At 38.9% G+C, this 17,121-nt stretch overlaps 1 protein-coding gene across 2 annotated transcripts in view; it reads right to left on the reverse strand.

Annotated features, from left to right (window-relative positions):
- Positions 1-17,121, reverse strand: part of UQCC1 (ubiquinol-cytochrome c reductase complex assembly factor 1) — a 90,568-nt gene that overhangs the window by 72,495 nt on the left and 952 nt on the right. For both annotated transcript variants that reach the window (XM_082670331.1, XM_082670330.1), the window contains exon 2: positions 6,451-6,555. In XM_082670331.1, coding sequence (XP_082526457.1) covers positions 6,451-6,555 — 105 coding nt within the window. The remainder of the gene's footprint in view (positions 1-6,450; positions 6,556-17,121) is intronic.

The following is a 17,121-nucleotide window of genomic DNA, read 5'->3' on the forward strand; positions in this document are numbered from 1 at the left end:
CAGGTCATAAAGAGAAAAACAAATATCATATATTAATGCATATATGTGGAATCTAGAAAACTGGTATAGATGATCTTATCTGCAAAACAGAAATAGAGACAGACGTAGAGAACAAACGTATGGACACCAAGTTTCTACTATATGGCAAAGTGAATCAGCTATACATGTACATATATCCCCTCATTTTGGGATTTCCTTCCCATTTAGGTCACCACAGAGCACTAAGTAGAGTTCCCTGAGCTACACAGTAGGTTCTCATTAGTTAACTATTTTATACATAGTATCAATAGTGTATATATGTCAGTCCCAATCTCCCAATTCACCCCACCCCCCTTCCCCCTTGGTGTCCATACGTTTGTTCTCTACGTCTGTGTCTCTATTTGTTTTGCAGATAAGATCATCTACACCATTTTTCTAGATTCCACATATATGCGTTAATATATGATGTTTGCTTTTCTCTTTCTTACTTCACTCTGTATGACAGTCTCTAGGTTCACCCACGTCTCTACAAATGACCCAAATTTGTTCCTTTTTATGGCTAATATGCCGTTGTATATATATACCACATCTTCTTTATGCATTCCTCTGTTGATGGACATTTAGGTTGCTTCCATATCTTGGCTATTGTAAATAGTGCTGCAATGAACATTGGGGTACATGTGTCTTTTTGAATTATGCTTTTCTCTGGGTATATGCCCAGTAGTGGGATTGCTGGGTCATACAGTAGTTCTATTTTTAGTTTTTTAAGGAACCTCCATACTGTTCTCCATAGTGGCTGTATCAATTTACATTCCCACCAACAGTACAAGAAGGTTCCCTTGGGCTTCCCTGGTGGTGCAGTGGTTAAGAATCCGCCTGCCAATGCAGGTGACATGGGTTCAAGCCCTGGTCCGGGAAGATCCTGAATGCCACGGAGCAACTAAGCCCATGTGCCACAACTAGTGAGCCTGCACTCTAGAGTCCACAAGCCACAATCACTGAGCCCACATGCCATAACTACTGAAGCCTGTGCTCCTAGAGCCCATGCTCCGCAACGAGAAGCCACTGCAATGAGAAGCCTGCGTGCCGCAACAAAGAGTAGCCCCCGCTCGCCACAACTAGAGAAAAGCCCGTGCGCAGCAATGAAGACCCAACACAGCCGAAAATAAATAAATAAATTTATTTTTTTAAGAAAAAAGACATATTAAGATTTTGCTTTTATTTTTTGCTTCCTAAAAGGTTCTAAAAATGAAAAGACCTCCCTGATAGAGGGAGGGAGAGAGGGGGAGAGAGAGAGAGGGAAGAGACAGAAAGAGAGAGAGAGAGAGAGAGAGACAGAGAGAGAGAAAGAGAGAGAGAGAGAAGGAAGGAAGGAAAGAAAAGAAAAGAAAGAAAGAAAGAAAAAGAGAAAGAAAAGAAAGGAAGGAAGGAAGAAAGAAAGAAAGGGAAAGAAAAAAGAAAGAAAGAAAAAGGGAAAGGAAAAGAGAAAGGAAAGGAAAGGAAAAAGGAGGGCAGGACTCAAGCAATTCTTCAACACTATATGTATCTTGTCCTTTCAGCAAAGCTATAAGCTCCACCAGGAGACAGTCTATCTTATACTTCTTTTATTTTCTGTCCCATTGCTCAACACCATTCTGGGCATGGAGTAGGCACTCAATAAAAACTAGGTGGAGTTTTTTTTTTTTTTCCAAATAGAAGGACAATCTGGAGAACGTCCAGAAAAGAACCACAGGAATGATCAAAGAGATGAATAAAAGGTCCTAGTGGAAAGGTTAAAATAAATTGAAGCTGTTTAGCTTGGAGAAAAAGCAACTGAAGAACTAAGGAGTAACTTAGAATAACAACACTTGAGCTGGAAGGAATCTCAGAGATCTTCTGGAAGGAATCTCAGAGATCTTCTAAGTCCTACCTTTTCCTTTCACAGATGAGGAAACTAAGACACAGGGAGAGGGTGCAACTTGCTTAAGGTAGTTTTAGGATTAAAAAAAAAATTTTTTTTTAAGTTTCAATTTACAAGCTGAGGAGAACATTTACCCAAGTAGCATGAACATAAATAGCAACAAAAATAGCAGTTACAAGTTACTGAAGATCTCCCATATGCCCAGCACCTGTACACTTGCTGTTTTACTTATGTTATCTCACAACAACCTCGAAAAGTTGATACTATTTTTTCCCATTTTAGAAATAAGAACACTAAGGCTCAAAGAAGTAAAGTTCATTAAGGGGTAAAACATGTATTCAGAGCTATCTTCTTTGCCCTATATCTAACTGATTTCAAAAACCTGCGTAGAGTTCAACAACACTGGCTCATGTACACTTAGCACCCAGATCTTAATTTCTGAATATTCCAAATATCATTCTCCAATAAAAGGAACCAGGGCTCCTGGGGGGAAACTGTTAACTCTAGGGCTAGAGCAAAGAAAATACAACATGAACCTGAAACATCTTGTGGTGCCAAGAAACAAGGAAGTGTTCAAAAAATGAAGGCACGTAGAAAGGAACTTGAAGGAGTTCTCAACAGCCAAACATGGAACAATTTGATAACAAAATAATGAGAATAATGTATTATAACTCACAGAATAAATATCCATTAGCTCATACTGATACAAACAAAACAATCGAATAAATAAATAAATGGAGAGAAAGTGACAGCTCTTCCTTACAGTAGAATTCCAATCAAGAAATGTAGTAGGAAATGATGGAATTCAAAAATGACCATCAAGCAAACACCATAGTAATGACTGTCGCAGTCAAGAACCATAAATAGAATTACCACATGATACCACAATCCCACTTCTGGGTATATATCCAAAAAAATTCAAAGCAGGATCTTGGAGAGATGCTTGCACACTTATGTTCACTGCAGCATTATTCACAATAGCCAAGATATGGCAGTAACCCAAATGCCCACTGACAGAAGAATGGATAAAGAAACTGTGGCATAGATATACAGATATAGATATAGATAGATAGATAGATAGATACAATGGAATATTATACAGCCTTAAAAAAGAAAGAAATCCTGCTCCCACCCCTCACCCCTGGGTGCCCACAGACCCAACAATAAACCCTTATAAGACATTTTACACAAACATTTACAAGTTGTTGTAATAAATTATTCAGCTTAGGCTGCTTCATCTTTTGTAGTTTTGGGGCCTTTTCTTAATCCTTTAAAATGAACATCACTGATTGATCCTTTCAGTCACTATCTTCTAAGATCTTGGAAATTTTGGAACATTTTTATATTTATGCAAAAAAAGGAACAAAATAGTTGAAATAAAAGTTTTTATCAAAACTCCACCTCCTGGGGCTTCCCTAGTGGCACAGTGGTTAAGAATCCGCCTGCCAATGCAGGGGACACGGGTTCGACCCCTGGTCCGGGAAGATCCCACATGCTGCGGAGCAACTAAGCCTGTGAGCCGCAACTACTGAACCTGGGCTCTAGAGCCTGCGAGCCACAACGAGAGAAGCCACCAAAATGAGAAGCCCGTGCACCACAAAGACCCAATGCAGCCAAAAAAACCCAAAAAAAACCCACAACATTGTAAATCAACTATATTTCAATAAAAATTATTTTAAAAACTTCAAAAAAAGAAAGTATGATGAGAAACAGGATATTTGCATAATCTCAAAGTATCTTCTCACAAGACACCTACTAATTACAAAGGGGAAAATAGTACTTTATAGTAGAGGAAGCTGACGGACACCAATTTAATAACCAAGTCATCAAAGTTAACATCACCAGTAATAACTGGCATCATGTATCCCCTGATGTGACCCACTGAGAAGGAAACAATATCACTTTTGCCAAAAACGCATAGCCTCAATCTAATTTTAAGAAAATATTAGATGAACCCCAATTGAGAGACCAAAAAAAGGACATTAATGGGGAAAAAAAGTAAAATTGGAATAAGGTGTATAGATTAGTTAATAGTATCACATCAATGTTCACTTCCTGGTTTCAATAATTGCTATAAGATGCTAACATTAGAGGAAGCTAGATGAAGGGTATAAGGGAACACTACCATTTTTATAACTTTTCTGGAAGTTTAAATTATTTCAAAAATTAAAAAAAACTTTTTTTTTTTTTTTGCGGTACGCGGGCCTCTCACTGTTGTGGCCTCTCCCATTGCAGAGCACAGGCTCCAGATGCGCAGGCTCAGCGGCCATGGCTCACGGGCCCAGCCGCTCCGCCGCACGTGGGATCTTCCTAGACCGGGGCACGAAGGCGTGTCCCCTGCATCGGCAGGCGGACTCTCAACCACTGAGCCACCAGGGAAGCCCTAAAAAAAACTTTTTAAGTAGACTCATCAAAGTATGACAGAACTTCAAGAGGTTACTTAGAAAAGACAGATTAGAGTCCAATGTCCCTAGCCTTTTGAAAATGATAATAGGATTATAGCATTGGACATTACCTTAGAGATCATCTGATACTACCACTCATCCAATGGAGGATACTTTTATGTCAAGCCCCTAACATAGCCTTCCAATCATTGCTTGAATACTTCCAGTAAAAGTAAATTTACTTTGTCAAAATACAGCCAACACATCCCATTACACCACAATTCTAGTTAACACAAAGTTCTTCCTCATTCTAAGCCAAATTTGCCTCCCTGTCAGATATGTACCTAAGGATGTCATTCTGAAGCAGAGTTTTCCAACCAGGAGAACTCAAAGATGGGAAGATGTACCAGTGAGGTAACGTCAATATGACAAAATGTCCAGTTTATTTATAATCTTGTCAGCATGAGATAAACAATTTTAAGTTATTTACATGGATGTTTCTCTATAATGCCATCCCAGAGCCTAATATAGTATCTGGTATATATTAGGTACCCAATAAATGTTTATTGATTCAAAGAATGAGGCACAACTCAGAGACTGATATAATGAGTTCCTCCTTCCACCATCTCTGCACACATTATTTACAAATGATTTAGAACTATAGGATAAATTCTACTAAAATTTTCCAGTGCACAGAAATAAAAATAAAAATAGAACCTAGCCCAACTCTGAAAAGAAACAGCTACATGACTACCCAAAGTAGATGCCTCTTTTGCACAAGCATATTCTTCATTCATTCAACATACATTTAGTGCCTTCTCTGTGCCAGACTTAGTGAGAAGCCCAGGAAATACAGGTAAAAATAAGACATGTCCTCAGAAGGGCAAGGCTTATACACTAGCTGGAGGGAATTACTCTATATTTTAAGTATTTTAATATATTTTATTTATTTATTTAAATTATATAATATATAATTATATACATCAAAAATAATTTTTCATTGCATTAAATATGAAAAATAAAGTGAATGGCTATAAAAGGAATTTACATAAATTGGTAATGAAAATAAATTCCCAGTAGATAAACAGAGAAATGATGTAAATATGTAATTTTTACAAACCAGAATATAACTGATAAACAGAAAAATGTTTAACCCTGATAAAGAAATGCAAAGCAAAACAAGGTAACATTTTCTACCCAATTAGTTTAAATTTTTTTAAAACACCCAATTTAGGGGAGGTAATGATGAAAAACTAGTTATATAAACTTGCTGGTGGCAGTATAAATTAAAACAACTTTTTGGAGAGGAAAACTGCTTATACCCTTTGACCTAGGGTACACCCTCCTAGAAGTTCATCTTTAATAAATAATTAAAAATGAGAAATACTATATAACAATAAAATGGTAACCACATTAAAGTCTACAAAAAATCTGTAGATAATTTTAATATAAACAAAGGTTAAATAAATAACATGTAGCCATTTAAAAAATTAATTATGAAATCTATCTAACAACATGAATAATGTCTGCTCTAATAAGTGAAAAAGCACCAGAACATAAAATTCTGTGGATATTTGTTAAGGTACCGAGGGAAAAAATTAGTACACACATACATACTTAAGGACTGGAAAAGAACCAGCAAATGTTTTCAGGTTTGAAGTCATGGGTGATTTTTATTTCCTTTATTACTAAATTATTTGTACAATCAACAAAAATCAGGAGAAAAAACTCTCAAGGAGGGTCCAAAGTAAACTACTTTATAAAGAATCATGTGATCAGTGGTAAACTAAGGCCTGAAATAATTGTTCCTTGGATTTTTATGTTCATAAAAAGGAAAAAAATGAAGAAACATTTCTTACCCCAAATAAAAGCGGCATAAAGTGGCTACAAAAAGAAAACTGAAGAAAAGTTAACTCTGAGATGAATATCTGGAAACACTCCCAACAGTAAAAATCATCAGACTGTAGCATGGTATCCTAGGCTAAGTTCCACTGCTGGGGTATTTAGAAGCAACGCCCTAGACACCATACAGTAGGAATCAGTCCTGAGCTGGCACCACAGAGACCCAGAAGTGGTCTCATGAGGTTTTTCCATCACACAATTTGGTTGGTTAATCTATAAATACATGACATTTGCACATAAACACTAAGGTTTTTTCATACCAAGCAAAGGAATAACAAATCTTACCTGGGAAGTACCAGACAGAGCCCTGCCCCACTGTCCCTGTGTATGAGACACAAGTAGCAATCGGCTGCATACTGGAACCCACTGGGAGATGCTAATCCGGTTCCTCTAGAGAAAGAAAAAAATAGTTTGTCAGGAATCTATATCAGACTCCATGTGTAGAAGGCAAAGAGCATACCTAAGTCTAGAAATTCTGCCAGAACAGGGCACATGAAAGGAGAATTTCCAAAACAGGACTAGGACCAAGCCTCCCCATGCTCACCTCTCCAAGGATAAAATGTACCCCTGCCTACCACGGACTAGACGAATTCTGGTAACAGCTGACCCAAACTGGAGGACATGAGCTCCCTCTCAGGAAAGTAACAAAATAAACCTATTTCAGGCATTTTACAGTTAGCTTATCATTTAAATCAGAGTTTGCAATTCCTTTTCATAAACACTGATTTATAAGCTCTTCATAAAATCCCTTTACAGTGAACAGTGCCAGGATTACCATTAACCCCAAAAGGATGAAGAAACTAAGGCTGAAATTTTTATTTTTTATTTTTTTGCGGTATGCGGGCCTCTCACTGTTGTGGCCTCTCCCATTGCGGAGCACAGGCTCCGGACGCGCAGGCTCAGCGGCCATGGCTCACGGGCCCAGCCACTCCGCGGCATGTGGGATCTTCCCGGAGCGGGGCACGAACCCGTGTCCCCTGAATCGGCAGGCAGACTCTCAACCACTGTGCCACCAGGGAAGCCCCATGGGCTGAAATTTTTAGGGTGGGAAAACACACTTGGGCAATTTGATTTCCAAGACAAAGGGAGATTAAGTGGCTGTTAGAGCTATGACTGAGGTCCAATTTTTCCCTCTGGCATTAATTGACCTCAAAAAGGTCTCTGGACTAAAGTGAAAGGTTAGGCTGGAGAAAGGAGAAGCTCTACCTTGCTAAATGAGAAGCCTGCTTTACTTTATGAAGCTGAAATACAACCCACTGTATAAATGGCATCCACGTACACAGCACTGGAAATCTCTATCCTAGAAACCAACTTTGGGAGATCGAAGGGTTTCTTTCACTTGGCCTGTAGACTTTATAGAGCCATAATGAGGACTGGATATACCAAACTATCTGAAAACACTTTGCCAACCATCAACTACAATAGTAGGAGTCAAAGATCCGGATCCTAGTTTAAACTCAGCTACTTTAATATAATCTTTAGAAGTAATTACACCTTTATGATACTCAGTTTCCTCTTAACAAATATTAGTAATACTTATAAACACTTACTACGTGCCAGGTACTTTACATATATGAACTCATTTAAACCTCATAATCACCACCCAATGACTTAGGTATATTGCTATTATTCCACGTATATGGATAAAGAAATGGAAGTACGGATAAGTAACTTCCCAAGGTCACATGGTTAATAAATAGCGGGGTTAAGATTTGAATCCAGAAAGCCCAGCTCCTGGATCCATGCTCATTTATGGGATGAAAGGGTAGAGGAAATATCCCCAAAGTCCCTTCTAGCTCTACCACTCTATGACCTAGTCTTGAACCAATTAAAATACAGCATAATACTATGGGAAGAGTCCTGTACTTGGAATCAGAAAGCACTGATTTGACTCTTGGCTCCCCTGTCAGTGAGCTATGAGCCTTTGTTGTCTCTTCCATAAAATAAATAAAAATCCCTACCTCTCAGGATTTTAAGGAAAAAAATGTCCTTTGCAGTATGTCCAACTCAATAAATATTAAGTTGAATCTGAATCTCCATTTCCTCATGACTAGGCAGGAAGGGCCAGGGGTAAAGGGGAGAAAGGTATTAGAATTTTAAACCTAAAGATGCTTTCTAAAGTTGTGTAAATGTTTCTAATAGGCTACTCACAGCAACTTATGTTTCAAATTAAAAGTAAAGCTTAAAAATAGGATTTTATTTCAGCTGAGGTTTGACCTGTTGGGATTGTTTTCAAATGAGATACAATTACTGGCTTCTTGTTTACTAACAGCTGACACATTTACCAGATCATTCCATGTCAGATGTTCCTTTCCTAAAAATGTAAATACGTGCTAAGATGAAACTTCAGCAGATTCAGGCCCAAAGCGGAGTGGGGGTGGGGGGTGGGGGGTGGGGGTAAGGTAAGAGGAAATTACAAGTAGGAACAATGCAAACTTTTGGAAGATTTTCTGAAGAATTTCATCATATTTTTTCCAATGTCAATAAAAATTTTCTCTGTAACATTTGACTCTACTTGGTTTCATGCCAATACTTTAAATCACATCTTATTAGAAGAAAGTACTAATCAGCTGCTGTTTTCTTTCCTTCTCCAATCCTACAACAAAAATTCTTTGTCGAAATCCTTAATTGAAACTGAGGTGTAGCAGAAAGGGTATCTGAATCGCAAGCCTACCATTAAATAGCTGTGTGACCCTGAACTAGTTACTCAAAACTCTGGACCTCCATTTTCCCTTACTTAAAAGTGGGAATAATAAAAGCTACCTCACAGGAGCGTCCCAAGGACCACCTGTAAAAGCACTTCAATAACAGTAAAACACACACACAAAGGCTTCACTATTGCTATTAACAACTGTTACTGAATTATGTTAAGTAAACTCCTCTTTCCCCAGCAAACTGTCACAGCAGCAAGAACCATTTTCTTAAAATATTGCTTTGAACCTGGAATTCCCTTTCTCAAAAGCTTGCAGTGCCTCCAAGTGTCTCTGTAGTCAAACTTAAACACCTGATCTTTACCAACTGGACTCCGACCCATCAATATACTTACATACTCTGCCTTGCATTCTCCACTCAGCAGTTCCAAAACCTGACTCATACTCTCTGGTTTGAGAATTACTGCTCCTCTCCACACAAGCTAATCCCCTTGGAGTTCCTCTGGGACTCTCTTCTTCTCTCCTACCCAAAGCATGAGCTCATTTGCTTCAACCTAGACTCCAGGTTCTGGTTCTACTGATTCTACTAAGTCCTTTTTCCTTTCCACCTCTCCCAATACTTCATTTATAAATATATATCAGTAAATCTGTGGAAGTACTTATCATCCTCTTATAGATACTAATACATTAGGTCTATAACAATTAGCAAACCTCAGTTCTCCCAAGTTCAGAAAAAAATTCCAGTGGTTAAAATCATTGCTTTAGGGCTTCCCTGGTGGCGCAATGGTTGAGAATCTGACTGCCGATGCAGGGGACATGGGTTCATGCCCCGGTCTGGGAAGATCCCACATGCCGCGGAGCGGCTGGGCCCGTGAGCCATGGCCGCTGAGCCTGCGCATCGGGAGCCTGTGCTCTGCAATGGGAGAGGCCACAACAGTGAGAGGCCCGCATACGGCAAAAAAAAAACAAAAAACAAAACACATTGCTTTAACTTAGGATAGTATAAACACCATTACTCAGTGGGAACTGGTTTTATCATCCTTTTGCCTCATCAACACTTCAACCAAAATTTTAAAGATACGTTTTATGTTTGTATTTCCTGTGCATATTGTGATTTGCAGGTGATTTTACATCGTATTTGAAAATATTCTCACAGATCAGCTCTTTTTGTGACTACACTTTAATTAGTCCACTGACCAGACTCTTTCTTCATGTGGTTTTTAAGATACATAGTATTTTCCTTTGCTCACCCATGAGCTGGAAAAGGCTTTACAGGTAGTCAATTCTCCTACTCCCCATAGTTATGTTTTACAAAGTGACCACAAACACTAAGTTAGCAAACACTGAACCATTGCTCCTAGGGGAAAAATACAGGGTTAGGTTCCTGCAAGCCTCTGGTCACAACATTTTCATCAACCAAACAATACATGAACTTGTTTTGTGTGTTTCTGTTTAAAGACACCTTATTTAATATGTTGTTGATTCATTAACACTGAACTCAGAGCCAACAGCACTAACTCTCTCCTGAACAAAACTCATCTATAACACACAAATCTTCTCCACAAGAAACATCACAGCCTTTTTGCACTTAGCAGCACTAGACAGCACTTCAGCACTACACCTGGGGGCGATTTTAAACAGAGAAATCACCAACAAAAGCACAAAAATGCAAAAAACATGACACTAAATTGACCATGAGAAGGATACTTGTTTACAGCATAATAGCTAAAACAAGAAGTCAGAGTATCACCTCAGCCAGGAATATGCATGTTGCAGTTCAAATTTTTCACCCCCTGCACATGTCCACAAATGACTGCAAAAGCACCACAAGTATTGATTCGGGTTACAAATAAATTTTAGCAAGTATGTGAATTCACAAATACAGGAAGGATTTGAGCAAATCAGTAAATATATTAAGGATGAGGGATCAGGTTTCTATCAGAGAAAGGAGTTAACAAATATGAAAAGGCAAAAGGACAGAATAAACCCTGTGCTATTGGGATGGATTTAGAGTAACTGGTGTAAGTTTTTAATATACAGAGGTAAAGAAATCAACATATGTGTGTTTATGTATATGTATACACATACATATACTTCCTACTCCTGTACTGATAGGGCCTGGAAGCAATGACACCTCAGTTGCAATGACAACATGTAGCATCCAAACTTGGTTTCTAAATAGTAGTATTCACTGAAAGGAACTAGTCTTCTCTGGAGAAAAGTTGACTCCTGAATGGGGTTGAAGCTCCTCAAACCTTATTCACAAAGGTCTGGAATTATTTGATCTGTCTAGCAGTTCCTTGGAAGACTCCATCCGTCTTGAAACTCCTCCAGTATGATAACCATTTTCCCCAGGAGCATTAGTGGAAAACAAATAGAGGCAATTGTTTAACTTTGTGGCTGCCTGAGGCAGTGGATAATACTTGGGGAAAACAATAGGCTAATCAAAAAGTTTAAAAGGAAAATCAGAGGAATGAGATATGCATAGGGACCTTGAAAAGCTCTGACATATTCCCGGGAATTTGAAGGCCAAGCAGATGCACAGGTTTGTGCACATGCCCAGAACAGGAAAGACCTGAGACTGCTCTAAGCTCTCATCTCTGGTTGACCTTGAGGTGCTTCGCAAGCAGGAAGTGAAGGTTAAGGCAGAACTGTCAAATGACTGGCAGAAGGATGAAGCCATGCTCCAAAATGCACACAGAGCCCCTCAACAAATACTAAGAGACTCATTGGTTCCAGGCATTTAAGGAAATCTCCATCCAATCATTACTTGACCACTAAGCTAACTGGGCAGAGACCACATGACAAAGAATACAGACTTTACAGAATTAATTCAGAAAAGTCACTAAACAGAAAAATAACAACAAACTCTGGGAAAACAAAGTCCTGATTTCCAGAGGTGCCACATTATATTATTTAAAATGTTTAGTTTTCAACAAAAACTTGTGAAACATGTAAAACAACAAGAAAAGCATGGTCAATACAAGGGAAAATTTAAAAATCAGTAGAAACTGTCCCTGAGGAAGCCCAGACATTAGACAAACCAGACAAAGACTTTGAACCAGCTATTTAAAAATTTTAAGATCTAAAGGAAACCATGACTAAAGAACAAAAGCAAAGTATGAGAATGATATCTCACCAAATAAACAATATCAATAAAGAAAGAAATTTTACAAAAAGCCAAACAAAAATTCTGGAGTTGAAAAGAACAATAAGGGACTTCTCTGGTGGTGCAGTGGATAGGACTCTGCACTCCCAATGCAGGGCGCCTGGGTTTGATCCTTGGTCAGAGAACTAGATCCCACATGCATGCTGCAAGTAAGAGTACACATGCCACAAATGAGGAGCCCGCAGGCCACAACTAAGGAGCAGGCAAGCCACAACTAAGGAGCCTGCGAGCTGCAACTAAGGAGCCCATCTGCCACAACTAAGACCTGGTGCAAGCAAATAAATAAATAAATATTTTTTTAAAAAAATTTTTTAAAAAGAAAAGAACAATAAATAAAATTAACATTTCACTAGAGAAGTTTAACAGCAGATTTGAGCAAAAGAAAGAATCAGTAACCTTGAAGATAGATCAATTGAGATTATCCAGCCCAACGAACAGAAAGAAAAAAAAAAAAATGAAGAAAATTTAATGGAGTCTCAGAGACCTACCAGCAAACGTACCTACACCATCAAACATACCAACATATGTATAATGGAAGTCTCAGACGGAGAAGAGAGAAATAAGGAACAGAAAAAATATGTGAAAAAATACTTGCAGATGGGACTTCCCTGGGGGCGCAGTGGTTGAGAATCCGCCTGCCAATGCAGGGGACATGGGTTCGATCCCTGGTCTGGGAAGCTCCCACATCCCACATGCCACAGAGCAACTAAGCCCATGTGCCACAACTACTGAGCCCACATGCCACAACTACTGAAGCCCACATGCCTAGAGCCCATGCTCTGCAACAAGAGAAACCACCACAATGAGAAGCCCACACACCGCAACAAAGAGTAGCCCCTGCTCACTGCAACTAGAGAAAAGTCTGTGCGCAGCAAAGTAGACCCAATGCAGCCAAAAATAAATAAATTAATTAAATTTTTAAAAAGACTTTAAAAATAGTCCAAATCAAAAAAAATCTGAAAAAAAAAAACTACAATGAGATTATCCTCTCACACCCATTCGGATGGCCACTATAAAAACAAAAAAAAGAAAGAAAGAAAATAAGTGTTGGAGAAGATGTGGAGAAATTGAAACCCTTGTGCTTGGCTGGTAGAAATGTAAAATGGTGCAGCTGCTATGGAAAACAGAATGGTGATTGCTCAAAAAATTAAACATAGAATTACAATATGATCCAACAATTCTACTTCTGAGCACATACCCAAAAGAAGTAACAACAGGGACTAGAACAAATATTTGTACACCCATGTTCATGGCAGCACTATTTGGCAATAGCCAAAAGGTGGAAGCAACCAAAGTGCCCATCAACAGATTAACGGATAAATGAAATGTAGTATATGCATACAACAGAATATTATTCAGCCTTAAAAAAAGGAAATTCTGTCATGCTACAACATGGATGAACTTTCAGGACATTATGTTAAGTGAAATAAGCCAGACACAAAAGAACAAACACTGTATGATTCCACTTATATGAGGTACCTAGAGTAGTCAAAATCATAAAGACAGAAAGAATGGTGGTTGCCCAGGGCTGGGTAGAGTGGGGCATAGGGATTTATCTTTTAATAGGTACAGAGTTTCAATTTTCGAAGATGAAAAGAGTTCTTTGGATGATGGTGGTGATGGCAGCACAACAATGTGAATGTACTTAATACCACTGAACTGTACACTTAAAATTGGTTGAAATGGTAAATTATGTTATGCGTATTCTACTACAATTTTTTTTTAATCCAGTGTGGCTTTCTGCAATTTATACTACTATCAAAGAAAAGTAAAAATTATTACCAATGTCAAAACAGCTCATAAAACCATAAAAAAGCCCCAGCGCACTGCTCAAATGCCCAGTTCCTCTGCTAGATCTACTCAGCAATAGCAGTGTTTCAGTTTACTCCTCCTTCCCAAACCCATCCTTGGAGAAGGGTAAAAACTGGTCAAAAAGACAGAAAGAGGAAAAAGTAAGGGGAGATTAATGAGAATATTTCAGGAATACTACTTCTCGGTGGTTCAATTTTCTTGTCTGCAAAATGGGGGAATAATAGTGCCTACCTTTTCAAAGGGCTGTCATAAGGATTTAGCAAGTTCACACATATAAAGTATTTAAGAGTGCTTACCACATGGTAAACGCCCTATAAATGTTCCCTATCAATATTATTGCTCGAGAAATCTCAACATTTTTGTTTCAACTACAACTTACATTTCAGCTCCCTCTCCTGAACACCAAATATCCAGCTGCAAAAACAAAAACCAACAACAACAAAAAAACACCAACAAACAGAAAACCCCCAAAAACTCCAGCTAGATTTTCTCAGTGAAGAACACTGCTATTAACTCAGTCATCCTAGGCTGACCTGGGACAAGCTGTTAGACTCTTGCCTCTTCCTCATCCTTAACATCTAATCTCTCATCAAGCTCTGTAGACAATTTCCTCAATACCTCTTGCAACCATCCCTTCTTCTTTAACCACACTGTCCATCTCCCACTTAGTACAGGCTTCATCACTTCTTCCAGGATTACTTTAGTTTCTGACTGGCCTTGGGGACTCTAATCTCAGCCCTCTCTGACTGACCCATCTGTTACATCCACCCTTGTTACAGGGATCTATTAAAACAAAAATCTATGTTTTTTGTTTACTATGTGGATTGGACTTTTTTTTACTTTTTTATACTTTCAAATTAAAAATTTTTAATTTCAATTTAAAAATGAGAGAAGGAACAAAGTGTTCCCCTGATCAATGGTGGCTGGAAGCAGGGAGAGCAATATAAGGATTGCAAAAGGGCGCAAAGAAATTTTGGGGAGTGACGGATATGTTCGTTATTTTTATTATGATTATGACTTTTCGGGTGTATACCTGTGTCAAAACTTATCAAATTATACAATTAAATAAGTGTGATTTACTGTACGTCAATTATTCCTCAATTTAAAAAATTTAAATAAGAAAAAAAACAAGAGTAAATGCATCAAAAAAACCTTTAAAAATAAATCTTCCCTTCGTTTAAAATACCTCAGTGGCTGCCCTCTGCCTCAAGATAAATCTCCAACCCCTAACTATGACATGCAAGGCAATGTCTCCTCTACTGCCATTTCCCCACAAGTGCCCCCGAGTCCAGCCAGAGAGATTTACTTAGAGCGCCTTTGTTGTCTAGCATAGTAGCATAAGCTAATGCTTCTCCTCTATTTCCTTTCCCCTATTCCCCATCTAATGCTCCCTCATTTAGTTTAAGCATCTAAATGCTTGTCCTCAGGCTGGGTTAGGTGCCTTTCTACTCTGCTACCACAGCACCTAGTTAAGACTTCTATCACAGCATTTCAAGAACTGTTATCAGTAGTTTTCTGTCTCTGCTATTAGATTATAAACATGAGAATAAGTTCTATGTTTTTCATCCTCAGTCCCTTGGAGAGTTGCTAGAATGCAGTGAACACTCAAAATAGTCGCTGAATTAAAAGGAAGGGAAAACAAGCATTTAAAATGTCATTTGTATCAACTGATTCTCTGATCAACCCTATCAAACTTACCCTTAAGAAAATCTGAGGCTCAGAGAAGTTAGGTGATTTGCTCAAGGCTATACCCATAGTAAGTAATGGGGCCAAGCTTTCAAACAAGGCTCTTCCGACACCTAGACAGGTGCATTTTCCTGTATTTGTGAATTCCTCACAGTGCCTAACCCTAATGCCTCTTCAGCATAGGTGATCAATAAATATCTGCTACTTTCATGTTTACTGTAACTCTCTAGTCCTAAGGGAGTTTCTGTTGCTTTGTCACACATTACAACATATAATAAGAAGACTTCAAAGAATTACAGTATACCGTATAAAGTGAAAGTGACTTTCCTTACCTAATCTTGCTTTCCACCTAAAAAGATGAATAGAAAGGGATAAATGGGGGGTAGAAAAAGATTCAACTAATAGAAGGCAGTTAGAAAGGTGGTTTCACTGGATGCTACCAACCAAGAAGAAAAGATCCTGTAACCATCCACATGCTCAGCAGCATGCTCAGCTGAGGAAGTCACTAACTTCCAAGACAAGTCAAGGTATTCATTTCAGATCTACAGCCCAATAAAATTCTCATCTTTCCCCCCCAAAGTATCTATCTTAAAAACACCGAGGATGGGACTTCCCTGGTAGCACAGTGGTTAAGAATCTGCCATGGGTTCGATCCCTGGTCTGGGACGATCCCACAGGCCACAGAGCAACTAAGCCTGTGCACCACAACTACAGAGCCTGTGCTCTAGAGCCCATGAGCCACAACTACTGAGCCCACATGCCACAACTACTGAAGCGCGAGCGCCTAGAGCCTGTGCTCAGCAACAAGAGAAGCCACTGTAGTGACAAGCCTGTGTATCACAACGAAGAGTAGCCCCTGCTCACAACTAGAGAAAGCCTGCACGCAGCAACAAAGACCCAACGCAGCCAAAAATTAATTAATTAATTAAAAAAAAATACATCTAGGAGGGGGACTTCCCTGGTGGTCCAGTGGTTAAGAATTCACCTTCCAATGCAGGGGACACAGGTTCAATTCCTGGTCAAGGAACTAAGATCCCACACGCAGCAGGGCAACTAAGCCCATGCGCCACAGCTACTGAGTATGCGAGCCACAACTAGAGAGAAGCCTGCGCACCGCAACTAAGACCCCAACACAGCCAAAAAAATAATAATAATAATAAATAAATATTTTTTTAAAAAACAAAACACTTAGTAGGGAATTCCCTGGTGGTCCAGTGGTTAGGATTCTGCGCTTCCACTGCCAGGGGCCTGGGTTTGATTCCTGGTCAGGGAACTAAGATCTCACAAGCCGAGCACCATGGCCAAAAAAAACCACTTAGGACATCCTAGTTGCCATTTCCTCAGCAGTCGTCAGATCTGAATCAGTTCCTGCCCTGGCATCAACAATTACTTCACCAAGTTACTTTCTGTAGGTTACAGGAGCTACTCTTCAAAAAAACTTTTACTACGCAACAACAGAGGGCACTGCACTTTGCTAGGCTGACAAGGAATACAAGAAGGAAAATCACAGGCCGTGTATGCCACATATAAAAAGATTAGACACAAATATTTCTAATATCAGAACTCAAAAGAAAGCTGGAGGCAGGAATACACAGTGTCTGCTATGAAAAACAGTCTCCTTGACCCAATTTTTAAAGA

Source organism: Grampus griseus (genome assembly GCF_964374135.1).
Source record: "Grampus griseus genome assembly, chromosome: 14".
NCBI lineage: Eukaryota > Metazoa > Chordata > Mammalia > Artiodactyla > Delphinidae > Grampus > Grampus griseus.